The 15,190-nt window shown below is 54.1% G+C and overlaps 3 protein-coding genes across 3 annotated transcripts; 1 reads left to right on the forward strand and 2 right to left on the reverse strand.

Annotated features, from left to right (window-relative positions):
- Positions 1 to 1,250: 1,250 nt before the first annotated feature.
- On the reverse strand, positions 1,251 to 6,598 carry NCLIV_029000 (conserved hypothetical protein; the record flags this gene model as incomplete). Its single annotated transcript, XM_003883094.1, has 2 exons — positions 1,251 to 2,657; positions 3,077 to 6,598. 2 exons carry the CDS (start codon positions 6,596 to 6,598, stop codon positions 1,251 to 1,253), a joined length of 4,929 nt encoding a protein of 1,642 aa, XP_003883143.1.
- A 1,168-nt stretch (positions 6,599 to 7,766) lies between these two features.
- On the forward strand, positions 7,767 to 8,855 carry NCLIV_0290 (glycerophosphoryl diester phosphodiesterase protein; the record flags this gene model as incomplete). Its single annotated transcript, XM_003883095.1, has 1 exon — positions 7,767 to 8,855. The coding sequence occupies one exon, from the start codon at positions 7,767 to 7,769 to the stop codon at positions 8,853 to 8,855; it is 1,089 nt and encodes a 362-aa protein (XP_003883144.1).
- Positions 8,856 to 10,662: 1,807 nt separating this feature from the next.
- Positions 10,663 to 14,167, reverse strand: NCLIV_029020 (hypothetical protein; the record flags this gene model as incomplete). Its single annotated transcript, XM_003883096.1, has 7 exons — positions 10,663 to 10,687; positions 11,231 to 11,450; positions 12,237 to 12,301; positions 12,476 to 12,552; positions 12,812 to 13,095; positions 13,445 to 13,654; positions 13,882 to 14,167. 7 exons carry the CDS (start codon positions 14,165 to 14,167, stop codon positions 10,663 to 10,665), a joined length of 1,167 nt encoding a protein of 388 aa, XP_003883145.1.
- Between the last annotated feature and the right edge of the window lie 1,023 nt (positions 14,168 to 15,190).

A 15,190-nucleotide genomic window follows, 5' to 3' on the forward strand; every position in this document is an offset into this window, starting at 1 on the left:
TTTTTTCGCGGCATTGGATGCCTTTGGTTTTGGAAAACGCATTCAGGGTGTGCTTGAAATGAAGTGCGAGGAGGGAAGAACAAAAGCGGGAACCACTTTGGGATAGGAGTCAGCGCGTTCTTAGTCTAGGAACGTCACCGTATCGGCGCGACGAAAATTGCTGTCCCCGGACTAGAAAGAGCCGCTCTTGCCGGCGCGTCCGTATTTCCGCTTTCTCGAGGATTGTTTCCTGGAAACCTGGTTTCCACGGATACACAATTGTGAAAGATGTTTCGATCCGCTCCGTCGAACCGTTGCTACCGAAAATGCAACTGTTCCGTATTTCATCTGATTCTGACGCACCCGTCTCGTGTCAGGACAGGCTGTCCCGGTGTGTTTCGTAAACACTTCCGAGAACGTGTTCAAATTGCTAGTTATGAACGATCAGGGAGCAGATTTTGAATGGCCATCTATCCACGGTGGCAGCGCCAGCTAGGCGGTTCATCACTGACAGAGTCCCAGGAAAAGACGGATTATTTCCCCGGCCGCAAATGCCGCTGAAAGCGCAGGTGCTACAAGCGAGGGGTATATATCCGGGTGTTGGTAACTTGATGAAATTGTCGCCGAGAGAGCATCATTATCCAGCTATGTTCCACGTCGGACTCGTTCCCCTTGACGTGAGAAGATGCGTTGCTGTTTACTGTCTTCTGGAGCACCGAGCAGGGGAGCAACGGGGAAACACAGTCAACAAGTTCTGAGTGGATCGATGCCGGCCAAACGGGGCTAGCGTGTGGAATGCCGATCAACTCAGACTGGCTTCAACCACCTGGACGAAAGTTCGCGAGTAGCCAGAAGGTATCAAGGCCCATTTGTCTTGCTTCCTGAGTGCGATCTCCGAGGATACAGAAGTGGAAGTGAATACGCTCCCGGACGCAAAGGACTTCGTCCGCTCATCGATGGCATGGACACACGCTCCTGCCGCAGGGTTTGCATCTTTCCAGCGGCGCATCTGAGTTGTAGGTCGAGGCCCAATCGCCTCCGACACAATGTCATGTTTTCAATTTAGACACGTGTGTAGCAATTGCGCATGCCGTCACAAAGACCTCCGGTAGGCCTGCTCACTGCAAAGGATTAGTCACAGCGAATCTTAGGAAAAGCACGTGTTTCCCTCGCCTCCCTGATCGAGTAGGGCGCTGTTTTCGACATTTGCTGTCATGGTGTTCGACGGAACGTAACCGCTGTAAAGACCCCTCTCAACAGTTTGTCGACAGTTAGAACAGATCAGCGTTGTCTCGAGTAGGCAGGGCTTCCCTCAGATTGTGAACCAGCTGCGAAATTCGATGGTGCACGCCATAGCATCTGTTTGCAGTCTTCTGAGCCGCCAAACTGAGAACCGTGGCCTCTTCCATCGCACCCGCGTTGCCTGCCAATGAGGCGCATTTGTACAGCTCCACACACAGCTCAGGTTGTCTCCATCCCGATTCATACCGCAGGGAAAGTACCCAGATGGCTCCGAGAAGAGCCTCGAACGCGGCTGCGTCATGATTCCCCTTCCCAGTTGCCAAAACTGGCTTCGCGCCCCCTTTGGCCGAGGCAGATGCCGGACACGCTGCCTTTGTCGGGCCGTTATCCTCCCCACAGACGCTCTCACAACCGAACAGAGAGTGTGCACACGTACTCTCGAACATGGCACGCAGATCAAGAACCTCACAAACTTCATGAGACAAGTGTCCAGTTGTCCGAGCCACTTCGTGCAAGAGCTCATCAAGCAAGCTCCGCACTCCGGCTACTGTCAATTCTTCAGTCTGCTCCCGCTCTTCGCCCGTCTTGCCCTCCTCGTTCCGCCCTGGAGGGAATCGGGGAACTCTCGCTAGCCGAAGCGCCTTCTGGACGGCTGAGCGTGCCGCAGCTATGCCTCGCAGCGCAGCAGCCCGCGGGCCCTCGAAACTCCGAGCAACTTGCGCATCGCTGGTCCACACGGTTCCGCAACAAAGACACCTCCACGCGGGCGCCCCGTCCCGGCCCCCGCGTGCCGGCACGGCCACGCAGGAGTGACCCAGAACCGCCAACATGGCGGAATCTGTCCAGCGCGCGAAACAGTCGACCGCTGCCGCATGCTGGCGGGAGTCAGGACAACGTGGACGGCTACCGTTCGTTGAAACCGCGGACGCGACCTCTTCCCTGCTACCGTTGCCTGTCGCAGCCTCCTTCTCTCTTTTCATGTCCGTGACGAGCGTCCGAAGGAAGAAAGCGCCTCCCCTCAACGCTGCAACTCCCCCGTGGGAACGTCCTGAGAACGCTTCCGACGGCGTCCGTCGATGAGCAACCTGACCCTGCGGTGGGCCGTTTCCAGCCCGCGTGTTTGCCTTCCTTCCCTCGTACTCTCTGTCTATCATCAACGCACGAACCGCATCTAACAGAGCGTCATTGTGCAGCAATCGACCTTGTGCTACAGACACACTAGCCGCTATTCCGCGCGGCCTTGGTAGACCAATAGCCCGGTCATTAGAAAGAACTGCAGCCGCACTAACCTTCTGCCACAGCGCCGGGTCGCCGCAGCATCGTGGACAGGGAAGGCCTCCTAGCAAGTCGGGATGGAGAGGCAGCGGCCCAGTGCCACGGTCAAGTGCGTTCTCAGAGCCTCCAAACTCCGCAAGGGGCGGCCAAGTTGTGCATGCCTATGGAAGCAGAAATACACAGGAAATACAGCATCTTGGACTCGCAGAGAAAAGGCGTCCATGCGCCGCTGATCCCTCGCAGCGAAACGTTCAACGCGTGCCGCACACACCGGTAATTGACAGCAACCAAAACACACAGCCCGCGGCCGAGAACAAGACACGCGGAAACCCGAGGTACCTCTGCCGTCCACACTCTGCATCGCAAATCGCGTGACAAGGAACAGGCCAATGACTGGCGACTATGGTGGGATACATAAAGGCAGTTGGGATTGAAAGCTAGGCCCTTCCGCCGCACGGAGAAGACACAGCATCCGTTGTTTCGTTCGTGTCGGTCACTGCGCTCGTGGGAGAAAAACGCAACGTGTGGCTGGGTCTTTGCGCATGCTTTTTCACGAGACAAAAGTGCTGCGTCGGGTTACCTTGCAGCGACACTCAAACAGCGCTTCGCTCCGGAGCACCTCCTGTCGCCCCACCCACCCCTTTCGGCCTCTTCCAGCAACAGGCCCGTAGGACAGCGTCACTTCCACTTCAGACGACTTCTTGCCCGAATCGCCCCTCGGCGATCCTTCACAAAGACGAACTTCAATCGGACAGCCGGTAGCGAATGGGATGCTGCAAGTTGCCGTTTCTGTTCCAGGCGAGGCGCCGTCCACGCGACGCGCCTCGTTGTCTGCCGGCCTTCCGCCACTGCCAAACACAGCGAGAGCGTTCGGAAGACAAGAGTGGTTGAACTGCGAGGCATAGAGATACAGGCCGCGTCCGACGTTCCAGTCGCTGTCGCTCTCGTCGAGCAGTAGAGAAAGCCCAAAGGAGTTGCTCCACACAGCACCGTAAGAGCGGAGAGCTGCCCTAAGAAGAAGCCTCCCAGTGACTCCGGTGAACCAGTGTGTCCACAGGTCTTTCCCCTCGACTCCGTCTGACGGCGCTGACCCGTCTTGCGCCTCTCCAGCTTCTCGGTTTTGCGTTCGCCGTCGCAGCCTTTCTACGGTCGAGGAAGAACGCGCGAAGAAATACTCCCCAGCAATCCACACGGCATTGACGAGGAAATCGCATAAAGCATCCGCATCGTCGGGTAAATGCCAAGCGAGAGAGAGCATGCGAGAAGCAGTCCACGACGGCCTCGCGGCGTCAGCTGCCTCGGACGAAGTCGAAACGCGAAGAGATGAACCAGGGAGGACAAAGTCGACGCCCGTTTCGTCTCCCGAGGCTGCTAGAGAAGCGCGACTATCGTTGCGTTCATCATCGCTGGGCGACTCGAACACACCACGGAGCGCACTGCCGTTAACAGACAGCGACGCGACATAAACCTCCATGATCTGTCTTGCCACATGACGCGTGCTGTCTTCGAGGCACCCTCCGGCGGTTCGGGCCACAGGCAAATTCATGGATCTGGACCGAGGTTCAGAGGTCGCAGTATCGTGAGAAGGACGGCGAGCAGACACCCTGCCTCCACTGTTTGCTGCTTTGGCGTTGCCAGCGCCACAGGCGGCAGCGGCCGCAAGGGAAGTATCTGATTCTTGGGCGGCTGCATGGCTCCGTTCCGGTGCCGGGACGGGGACTTCTCGCGCTTCTGCTTGGTCACCTTTTGCTTCCGACAAGGGAGAGTCAGCTTCGATTGGCGCAGCCTGAAGGATGGCGGCGACGGCTCTCGCCCGTTCGACGTCCGCTGCTTGGATCAGCATCTGCGACCGTTCCCTCACAGACTTGAGTCCAGGGCGCGGCCCGGCCGAGCCTTCCGGCGCTTTCTCCTGGCCCAGACCCCTGCGGTGAGTCGCCGACTGTGACTCGGTCGCAGCCTCGGTTCCCAGGCCTTCTCGCCCCGGTGCTTCCTTGTCCGAAGGTGACCTGCCGGACTCGGAGATGACACAGACCACAGCCTGCTCGATGCAGTCCAGGATGGCATTCGATGCATCCTCCACTGCCAAGACCGATTCCGGAGTGTTAGGCACGCCGTGGGCAGATGGAGCCTTTCGACCGCACTGGGTTTGTTCTTTCGTAGCGGCGTCTCTTTCCCCGAAGCTGTGGCGACAGGTCGCAACATGGTGAGAAACGTCCCTACACTCCTCGCAGCAGAAGAGAGCTGAAGTGCACCATAAACAGGGAGTGGTCAGGGTGATGGAACAGAGGCGACTTCGCCTCAGACCGTCATCGAACTCGCCGCCCCAGTCTGCGTCCTCAGCCTCCCAAAAGGTATCGACGGGAGTGAAGCAACCTGTGCAGACGGCTTTCGAACCGCAGGAAGACCTTGACTCGCTGATACATTCTTCCCAGACTTGGCCGAGAAGTTCCCTGCTCCCTCCAGGCGGAAGGCGAGGCAGAGGCGAGTTCTCTGACGGCAAACAGTAGGACGCGACAGGGTACTCACGCAAGACCACCTGCGGATCCGTTGAGAAGGCGGGAAGACGCAGCTTGGCTATTCCGCTCTGTCTGGACACCTCGTCAGCAGTGCGTTTCGAACTCCGTGCACTCGCCAGCGCCAAAACGACTCCACGGCCTTCTGTGGTGTCGTCCTCACGGACCCTGAGCCGCGGGTGGATATATTCAAGATACGGGTTGCTTTCCGCCACATGTTGGTCCAACTGGTCCACTTCTCCTCCGTCAACCGTTTGGCTGTTTTGCGGTGCCGGACCAGTCGGTGTGCTCGCAAAGCACTCGGGAAAGCTCGTCTTCGAGGGTCTGGATGGCTGTGTGATAAGAGCCTCCCCGAGTTGTCCTTCCCGGTCTCCGGTTCCGCAGCGCCAGGACTGCTCGGGAACGTCAATCCTTGCAGCGTGCACGCAGTGACAAGCGCCAGATGCGGGCTTACCGTCTTCTTTGAGGTCGGCCCAGGCGCTGTTCTCTCGCAAACTGCAGAGCAACAAGTCCAGTTCGTCTCCTGTGTCAGCTGATCCCTCCGTTCCGCCCTTTGTGGCGACTCGTGTTTCAGCGACACTCCCCTTGCAGCTGAGTGTGTCTTCGCGTTTCCTAAGGGCAGTACAGACCGAAGACGCATATGCGGCTTCCTTCTGAAGCGTCGCAACAGCTTTTTGTGTCAAGTCTCTTTGGCGTTGGATCTTCGCAGCTCGCGAGTGTTCTGGGGAGCGGCAGCTGGCTTCGCTCCGTCTCCAGCACGCGTCAAGCACCGCAGAAAGCTGAGAAACGTGGAACTCCAAAGCTTTCGCCAGAGCCGTGCATGCAGAGGCGCGTCTAAACCATGCTTTGGGGTACGAAGGGTCGAGTCGGATTCCAGCTGTCCCATCTCGGAGCGCGGCGCGTGCATTGCCCAGCCGTAGATACGCTGCGCTGCGGTTTGAGAGAATGACGGCGAGGTCGCGACAAGGAGTTTGGACTTGTTCCGCATGCAGTTGAGTGGCGTTGCTGTTCGACAGAGGAAGGAAACGAAGGGATGCAGTGTAGGCGGCAATGGCGAGGCGAGGTGTTTCAGCAGCTAAGAAAGTATTCCCCAGGCGTCTCAACGCGGCACTGATGGGGCCCGACTTTCGCAAGTGGTACCAGCAAATGCATGCCTGCTGGCTCGACGGTTGACGGGCAGAAGTCGTTTCTGGGCACGAGGCAGATAGGGGCGATACGCGTTCTGGATTGGAAACCGATGGATCTAAACTTTCTTTGCCCCCGGAGTTTCCGGTTGGCGAATCACGGGGGGAAGGCTGAGCAGTTGCAGGAAGGAACGGCCACGGTGGAAGGCAAGAGAGGAGGAAGACACGGCGGAGGAGGGGTTCGACAGTTTGAGCGGAAGAGACCAGGAACGCGACAAGATCTGTCTCGTCTTGTTCAGCTGCTCTCGGAAGATTGGGCTGGACGGCATCTGTCCCGCGAGGTGGGGAAGATTGCTGTCTTGAGTCTCGTTCCAACAGAAACGTCGAGAGAACGGCTCGCAGCTGGGCCAGTGTCTCAGGACTGTGGAGCTTCACGTGTTCGTACAGGTGGGAAACATGCCCCATTCTCGCTGTGAACGGGAGTTCCACGCCGCAAACGGGTGGTTTCCATTTTTCGTCACGCGATCAGCCGATCGAGACAGCGCAAGCGAAAGCGCAAGCACGGCTAGTCTGCGGGAATGTTCACTTGTTGCCTAGTCAAAAGGCCACCGCTGGAAAGTACACGTTAAGGGATGATGAGTGCCTGTGCAGTGCAAAAGACAACAGGCAGACGCGCACGTGAAGAAATCTGGCGGGCGTTTGTTGCGCCGCACAAGACTCAAGTCGATACTAGCTTCGAAGCACTGCAACTCTCATCCGGAGAAACGGAGAACCCCTCAGATATGAACGGGCGGCGCGACATAGTGTTCTAGATGCTTCCATCTTTCTGCGTAGGCAGTAGGGAGAAGGCCAGAGTTCGATGTTCGGCGTTCTAATGCAAAGGAGGCCGCGGAATAACTTCCCGGTGGAAAGTTTTACACAGTTTGGGTGCGCATGCGGCAGCCTGTCTCGCGGGGTCACTGTGTGCATGGGCTGCTCAGCTGTGCATCTCTGTGGCGCTCGGACATGCAACTAGAAAACACCTGGCATTTTCAGATTCACAACTCGCCCGTCTCCGAGACTTGTCTTCTTCAGAGAACAAAACAGCGTCTGTCAGACGGGGGTGTTGTTTTCTGTGGAGCTTCTTTTGGGTTCTGAGGATTCATCCGCGCGCGCGCGTCGTGAGGATGCGTAGCAGTCCACTGGTTTGTCTAATCTTCTGGGTGTCTGAAGAGGAAATCCAGTCTTCGCCTTGATTTTTGGTAATCCGTTTTCTCCGTCAGTGAGGAGCGGTCACGGCTGTGCGTGTCTTCTTGCGAAGTCAAGCTTGACAGCTGAAACCGGAGTTGTCGCCGGCGTATCGAACTCGCACCGTGCCTACCAATATAAACGCGTGTATGTGGCGTCGTCGTGGTACACGTCTTTGTGGTGTGTGAAGCCCCCGTGCAAAGAGGAAGGCTTCTTTTGTTTTCTGCTGTGTGGACGCAACGTACAAGAAGTAGTTGTAGTCTCTCTTTTTGAGCACGGCTCCGTTTCCTCGAGTCTACCCCAGAAACTCGAGGTGGGAAGGGCGTTTTTCTCCAGGGTGTGCGTCACTCTGTGTTCACTCCCGTGTGCCACGAGTAACTGGACCGGGAAAATCGTGCAACGAACCATGGAAGACTTCCTTTTGGCGGCGTCATCACTCTCTCCGAGAGTCTTGGTGGGCGCAGGCGTGTGTTCGTGCTTCGTAGCCGCAAGCTGGGTCCTCAACCGATGGCCGGGTCTTGTTTGGAAGACGAAGCGCATTTTTAGCAATCCTCCACGGAACATTGCGCATCGAGGAGGACAGGCAGAGCGCTCCGAGAACACCATCCTGGCTTTTTCCTACGCCGTAAATGAATGCAACTGCAGAATGATTGAACTGGACGTGTGGATGACGAAGGATAAAGAGTTGGTTGTTGCACACGACGATGACATTGAGCGCGTCACAGGGAAAAAAGTACTGATCAGCAACACCAATTACGCAGATCTTCCTCCTGTGCTTGACTCGGACCGTCTGAAGGACTGCCACATGGAGTTTGTGTCGGATTTCGGGGGTTTCCCCGTGTGGTTCCCTCCTCAGCCTCTTCCTCGGTTGGAGGACGTTTTCGCCCAGTTCCCGGATACAATCATAAATGTGGATATCAAGGCTAAAGGTGACCCAGAGAGTGTGTACAAGACCCTCGATCTGGTGCGGAAATACAACCGTGTACACAAGACCGTTTTCGGATCCTTCGATCAAGTGACGCTGAAACTGATTTCGGAATACGAGAAGGACGCAATCGTCTGCATTGGTCCGAATCGAGCAAAGTTTTTGGTATTCGCCTACTACACAGGCCTAATGCCGTTTGTTCCAATCCCGGAGCGCGTATGGGAATTCCCCATCTGCAAGTATTACTTCATCTCATGGCTCGGCACGCCGACAGGGGAGTGGGAACGGAGGTTGCCGTCGTTCTGCGCAGGGATCCTCAGAGGTCTCTATTACTTGTATGCTTTGGCCTCTTTTAAGCTTCTCACGAACCCAAACTTTGTGGCTGCTCTGAAAAGGCGCGGCCTCGTGACCTTCGGATGGGTCACAAACACGACCGAAGAATTTAGCGACGGCTTCTACCGTGTAGGATGCGACGGTTTGATGACAGATAGACCTGCACTCATGGCAGAATGGCTACGTAACGAGAGACTGGACGATTCTAGCCCCGCGGGGAAGGACAAAGAACTATAAAGAAACACCAAACGCTGCCAGTGTGTATAGACCGTATCGCAATATATCTGTGTCGGCACGCCCCTGGCGCCGGTGCACTCTTCAAAAAAATTGTCGGCAACGCGACTCGGCATAAGTGATCCTCTTCGGGCACGCGTCGAAGAGTTTGAGGTAACGTCGACATCGGCGCTGGAGAAAAGAAGTAGTGGGGCTGTTGTTTTTACGCGCGTCGTTGGTTTCCGTACTCGCTCAAAATGTGGACAGACACGAAGAACGGCGTCCCCACATTTCCCAAGAGATTTTCCGCAGCTGAGGGGAATTCTATGCGTGTTTCCCTGATGTGTAGAATGGGTATGACGTTTCACCTCCTGACGATACAGAAGCAAGTCCCAAGCTGAAGGTTCTGCCGTCCAGTCCTGCCTAATCGGCGTTCTTTTCCCTGACCCGATTTTCATCCTACCATATTGAATTTAAAGTGCAATGGAGACCGCCCGGATTCTGCCTTCCCTGTCCCTGCCTGCCATCTTTGCTTCCGAATTTATAGTCGGATATAAGGCGGCTCTAATGCATAGATACCTTCCCGCGGTTCCCCGTGTGTAAAGGCTTTCTAATCCTCGAGCCGGCAACGGTGATAATCTTTGGTTCTTCCGTTGAGAGGGTTTGTCATGGGCTGCGGGCGAGAGTGTTACTCCTCGTTCAGCAAAAGTTTCTAAATTTCGCCGTCTCCAGACTGAAACATGCTGGTGCACTGCCTCTCTCATACCAAGAAAATTTTCCGAGCTCTGTCACTTCTTGATTCTCCTGCGTCCAAATAGAGGCTTCTCTATGTGTTAAGTGTAAGAGGAGATGCACGTCGAAGTGTTTCTCCGCAGCGGATGAAGGCTTCCATCAGTTGAGCTCTGTGCCGGGAACTTCGACCTGCCGGGAGGGCCGGGACGATTGTTGGGGTTTCGAGCCGTGAGAGCATTTCTCATGGTGACAGGACTGCCTATTAATACCTCGGATTTCTCGTGGTTTGAGTCTGAAATAGGCCGCGGCACAGGGGCACAGCAGAGTAGAAAACTGCTGCGTGTATTTTCGAGCTTCAGGAGAAAACGAGAACGCTTGTGAAAGTACGGCTAGTCCTGCGCCCCGCTGGAGTCACAAGAAGAGGGTCGGTTGCTGGGTCACACTGCAATCGAGAAGAGGCTTTCCTGCGGTTCATTCTCGATGAAGGCAGACGCACACGTGCCAAGACAGCGTAGTTGCTGTAGGGAATTGTAAGGTTCTGAGTTATCTACCGACCCCCGCGGATGGAGGAGTTTGGCCTATTCCGGGCTTCCTGGTTCTTTTTCCGTGGGTCATGGCGTTGCAAGTCTCGAAGCCCAACTCGCTCGGGGCACATACGGCGGCCAGGCCCATTCCTGAAAGCGTCGCGGAAAGCAAAGAGTGCGAAAACTCAGCCAGCATGTTGGAAGCCGTCGTGGATGATGGACCGAATCACAAAAGAAACGGCCAGCTTGCGCGGTAAAGAGTCTTAGCGAGCGTGCTTTGGACTCACAAGTTTTCTGGCAAATTTGCACCCCTCACCGCCAGAAAAACAATGAAAAACGCCTTTCTGCGGAAGCAACAAAGGCTCCATCTATGCTGGCATCTGACCAGTATGAAACCCACAGTCTGAAAATGAGCAAGACAACAACGAATTAAAAGGAAGCTAATAGAACAAAGCATCCTACTAATACCTAAGACAGCAAGACCTCCAGTCAAACAATCAGCAGCCTCTGAATTTAATACCATCACACTTGGACGTTATGGAGGGGAAAAGAAGACTCGACATTTTTCCTCTGGCTCAGTTCATGCCGAGGCCAAGGTTCCTGTAGATCCGCATTCCAACGAATGGGAGAGAAGATCAAAATGCCCCTTATGCACCACTGTAACGGAAAAAACGGCGCTGAGTTTTTGCACTTGTAACCTTGTGGTCTGTTCACGGCCGACCTGGTAGCGGGAGGAATCGTCGCAAGGAGTCATTGAGGCAGATTTCGTCTCCCTAGCAAAGGTCAAGCATAGTGAGTTGCCTAAGTTACGCAGTCTGTTGTTCTCAAACTTCCACCTGAAAGAAAAGAGAGCAAGCGACGTGGTGGACGCCCTGTCGCTCAGTGTGGAGCAAACAGACACCGAAGAACCGAAATCGGAACCCAACTAGGGTTTGTACAGTCCTGCACTGTTTTTTCAGGAAACACACATATCTCCTCTTGGGTACGCCGCTCAAAGCCCGTGGCAGGAACTGACTTCTAGATGGCTCATATTCCGGCTCTAGCTTTACGACAGAAACGGTAGTTGACAACCTGTTGATCGGTGTATCGCTGGTGACGTCCAGAATACGGCCAGCCTTATCGATATTGTTGCTGTCCACTCACTTCATCATCGGACCGTTCTCTTCACACCAGGCAATGGCGAGGTTGCCTTTCAAACAAGCCTCGTCGTTTCGGGCCATTTTGACTTGCATCGATCGAGCGAAATACATGAATAGCGTTCCTGCACGGCCGCAGGCATTCGTAATATCAGCTGTTTGTCCTCCCGGATGAGGGTGGCCGCCGTCGAGGCATAGAAACGTGTTATCTCGCAGGAGAAGGGGGCCTGAAGAGGAATCACAAGGTGACACAACACAAAAAAACCGAGTCTTTCTCGTGTCTCATGCGTTCCGTGCGGGCGTAAAAACACATTTCCCGGGTAGAGGAATTACAAAGAAACCTGCAAGGTAGAAATTCTGTGTCGGTGCGGATGACGTTGCTCATGTCCAGTGGGGATCTTCAAGAAGCATGTCATGTGAAGGATCCACGGTTAGGTGATAAGCGTTTCTCACAAAAGAGTGGAGCCCAATATCACGAAGCCACGCCCGAACCAAAAACCCTACAACGGTGAACCCAAGGTCGTGCCGGGACTCCGCGACTCTTTGAGCATCCAGAGGAGAGACCATTACTTATTGGGGCTGTGTCGTCATCGTATTTTGGTAACATAGTATAGTGAACGAGCCATGGCCCACGAGGAAGCTCCAACAACGCAAATAAGACGAAAAGATACACTAGATGTTTGTCATACCCTTTTCCACCATGCAGCTTCGCTTCTATCGGTCCATATCTACTGAATCGCCGTCCTGTCCAGTATGTAACTTGTCTTCAAATCGTACCCATGAAAGGCACATCCTCACTGAGGCTTCGGACATCAGATTCGGGCCAAACGTTGTCCAGGAACCACTGAAACGATTTGCATCCTAGCCGCTCTCTCAGCTTCAGACGGTCACCCATGTCTCCGAAAGATACGTGAGGCTCTCCTGTTACCCTCCTTTAACGGTTTAAGGGGCACAGTAGCAGTACACAAACGCTCAGAAGTGTCCGGTGCGGATTCGTATCGCAATGATCTCACGTTCAGGGCAGAATACGGTAGTGGTGTACAAGGCCATGTCTTCTGTCGCCTTCGTGTGACTGTCGCTGAAGGCCAACCGCGAAAGATGAAGTCACACGCAGTAGCCCGATTGCAGCAAGAGGCCATGACAAGCCGCGGCGTTTGCAAATACTAGGCGTGTGTAGAGACTGTTTGGAGAAGGGAACTCTCCGCTCCTTGGTGGGAAATTGCCTTTTAAGACCGGTACCGTTGTCGCTTACCAGGCGAGGTCCGCGTATTCATCCATCCATGCAGCCATCGTCCTCATTTTGTTGGCTAGGAGGGCATACAGGGGTACCTGTAGAAACACGCACACAGTGAGCGCCTAAAAGCAGACGCATGCAGCTGGCCCCCATGGATGGCAAGTTTTCCCAGCGGAGAAGAAATTCTGTCTTACGTCAGCTAAAAAAAAAGGCCGAAACGCCTCTGCTTCACACATTACTCATCCAGGGACCAGAGCAGCTGTTGATAGAGTCACTCCTGTGATTCCGACCAAGAGCAATTCCACAACGTCTTCGGATCAGACAGAGGGATATGTTTTTTTTCTTCCAGATTACCGGTAAAGCGTCTCCGGCGCTTCGAAAAAGATGGAAGACTCGGCTACACGGCGAGCACTCGAGGCGGCCTCCACACTGCCACTGGCGTAGGGAGAGCTCGATATTCTCGGCACCACCGAATCTCATCCCCTCGTCGTAGCCCCCATGCTGGAGGAAATAGCTTTTGTCAGCAGCAAACACACTGCCCATCATTGTCGGGGACGGGCGATAAGCTCCAGGGGAGTATGCTAGACGCTCAGGTGACGTCGGCACAAAGCCATGCTCCATCACAGACCATATCAGCCCTGAAGGTGACAAGGCGCGCAAACAGTGTGAACGAAGGATGTAGCGGTACAACTGCACATTCAGAGAAGCTGTAGTCAGCATGCAAAGCAAGAGTGATGTTATTCGGAACCTTTCCAATCAATGCCAGCAAAAGTTCGTGTCACCACATTTTTAGTCATGTGAGCTCTTCATGAGGCATAAGACAGACATTGATGTTTTGGAACCCAGATGGTTTTCGATGTAGTTGATCGCCTATGCTAAAAGAGCTTTCGATGTGTCTGCCCAATTTTCAGGTGTACGTTGGGAACTGAGACACAAAATATACGGTTTGAAACTTCTTCTCGGAATGCGAGATGCATATCACCTTACCCATTGAACAGCCAACTCCGCTATTTCTGAATTCCAAGGTTCGCGAATCGATTGCGTCCACTAGAGGGAACACTATGGTCTCCGGATTTGAAGCCACGCGAGCCACCAATGGCTCAAACCATTGGTGCCCAACCTCCACATGACTGTCCAGCACTACAAATACACGGCTTTTTGCAGCCCTTATACCGGCCGAACGGGCAGCGGTCACTCCTGTTGCGCACAGTAGGCAAAGCAAACCTGTTAGTACTGCTTTTGCTTCATTACATCCGCAGGCGTGGGCGGGTATTGGGCGATACATACCGACCCAATCATCTGCTCATGGCGGGGATCCCTCGAAACAGGCATACTTTTAGCTTCCCCGTGTCCCACTACGTAGACCTCACGTTGCCTGCCTTTCCTACAACGCATCTGTGGACGAAGACACTCTGTCATCTTACCCTTCCGAGTCTGGTGGCGCAGTAAGCGGACTTTGGGGAGAGTATCCAGGTACTTTGACAGAGCATGCGGTGCCTTGTCATCCGTGGTAAAAGGGAAAGTGCTGCCATCGTCGACCAAAATTATTTCTTCTAAGAGCTGGAGCGGCGTCCGATTGAGAATACTGTGCAGCGTTCTATACAGCACGGAGGGATGCTCGTTGTAGAAGGCTATGATGATAGACGTGGCCGGGAGAAGAGAAAGGTCGTATTTTGCTAGTCTGAACGCAATACCATAAACTAATGACATGTATGCTGTGTTATTCCTCAGCAGCTATTTAGTGCTCCTCTGGATGCCACCATCTCTTGCACTGTTTACGCATCATACAACTGAGGAGGTATAGCAGCAAGGCGTGTGTATCATTGTTCATTGTTCAAATCGACTCTGGAGCTGTAATATATGCACGCGAAGATCTTCAAAAGTAGAAGTAAGGCTGTGTAAACGGTGGTGATGGAAAAATAGGTACTACGTAGAGCATCCCCTAGCTGTACGATCTTGGAGAAAAGAGCAACACGACGCTCTTTCTCTTGCCCATCAGCGTCTGTAGAGAAGAACCGAGAGGTTCCTGCGCAGAAGATCCCCTCTCTCAACGACGACATTAGATGGCGAGAAAGAGGAATTCCGGGTGGTAGGGGGGAAACGCATCAACATACTTGCACTCAGCCACTCTCCAGTCGGGTACTGTCCGGTTAATTGGAACGGTGTTGGACAGGTTGTTGGACTCTCTGCGTGAAGCAACGTGTGCGTCTGCAACGAAATCCTGTTTTCCAAAAACATACAGTAAACAGAAATGCGCACCATGTTACAGTGCGTAATCCCAAAAGAGAAACGGGAAAATCTGTCTCTTGTTTGCCATTTACGACTGAGGCAGTCCTGGCTGCTGTCTGCTGTTACCCGTAGACAGATCCAGATGTTCATCGGGCGAGTGATACGCTGTGTCTAACTCTTCCGTACTCTTTTTGTCTTCTTTCCTTACGGGTGACGACAGGGGGCTTGATTGCCACAGAAGAACATCCTGTCCGTCATTCTTTATCGTTTCCGCATCCGTGGCTGAAATTTCTGCATTGCTTTCGAGACCTGCGCTCCGCTGCTGCGTGTGCTGTTCTTTTCGGCGCGCTTCACATAAAGTCTTCCTCATTATATCTAGCTGACCGGCCAAAGATTGGAACTCAGGAACTCTGGGGTATTCATTGAACATGTTAGGAAAAAGGAAGAAGCTGTACAGAACGATTGCGACTATTAGGGATGTTGTGGCCAGCCACCAGGACGTCT

Source organism: Neospora caninum, chromosome VIIb, assembly GCF_000208865.1.
Source record: "Neospora caninum Liverpool complete genome, chromosome VIIb".
Taxonomy (NCBI): domain Eukaryota; phylum Apicomplexa; class Conoidasida; order Eucoccidiorida; family Sarcocystidae; genus Neospora; species Neospora caninum.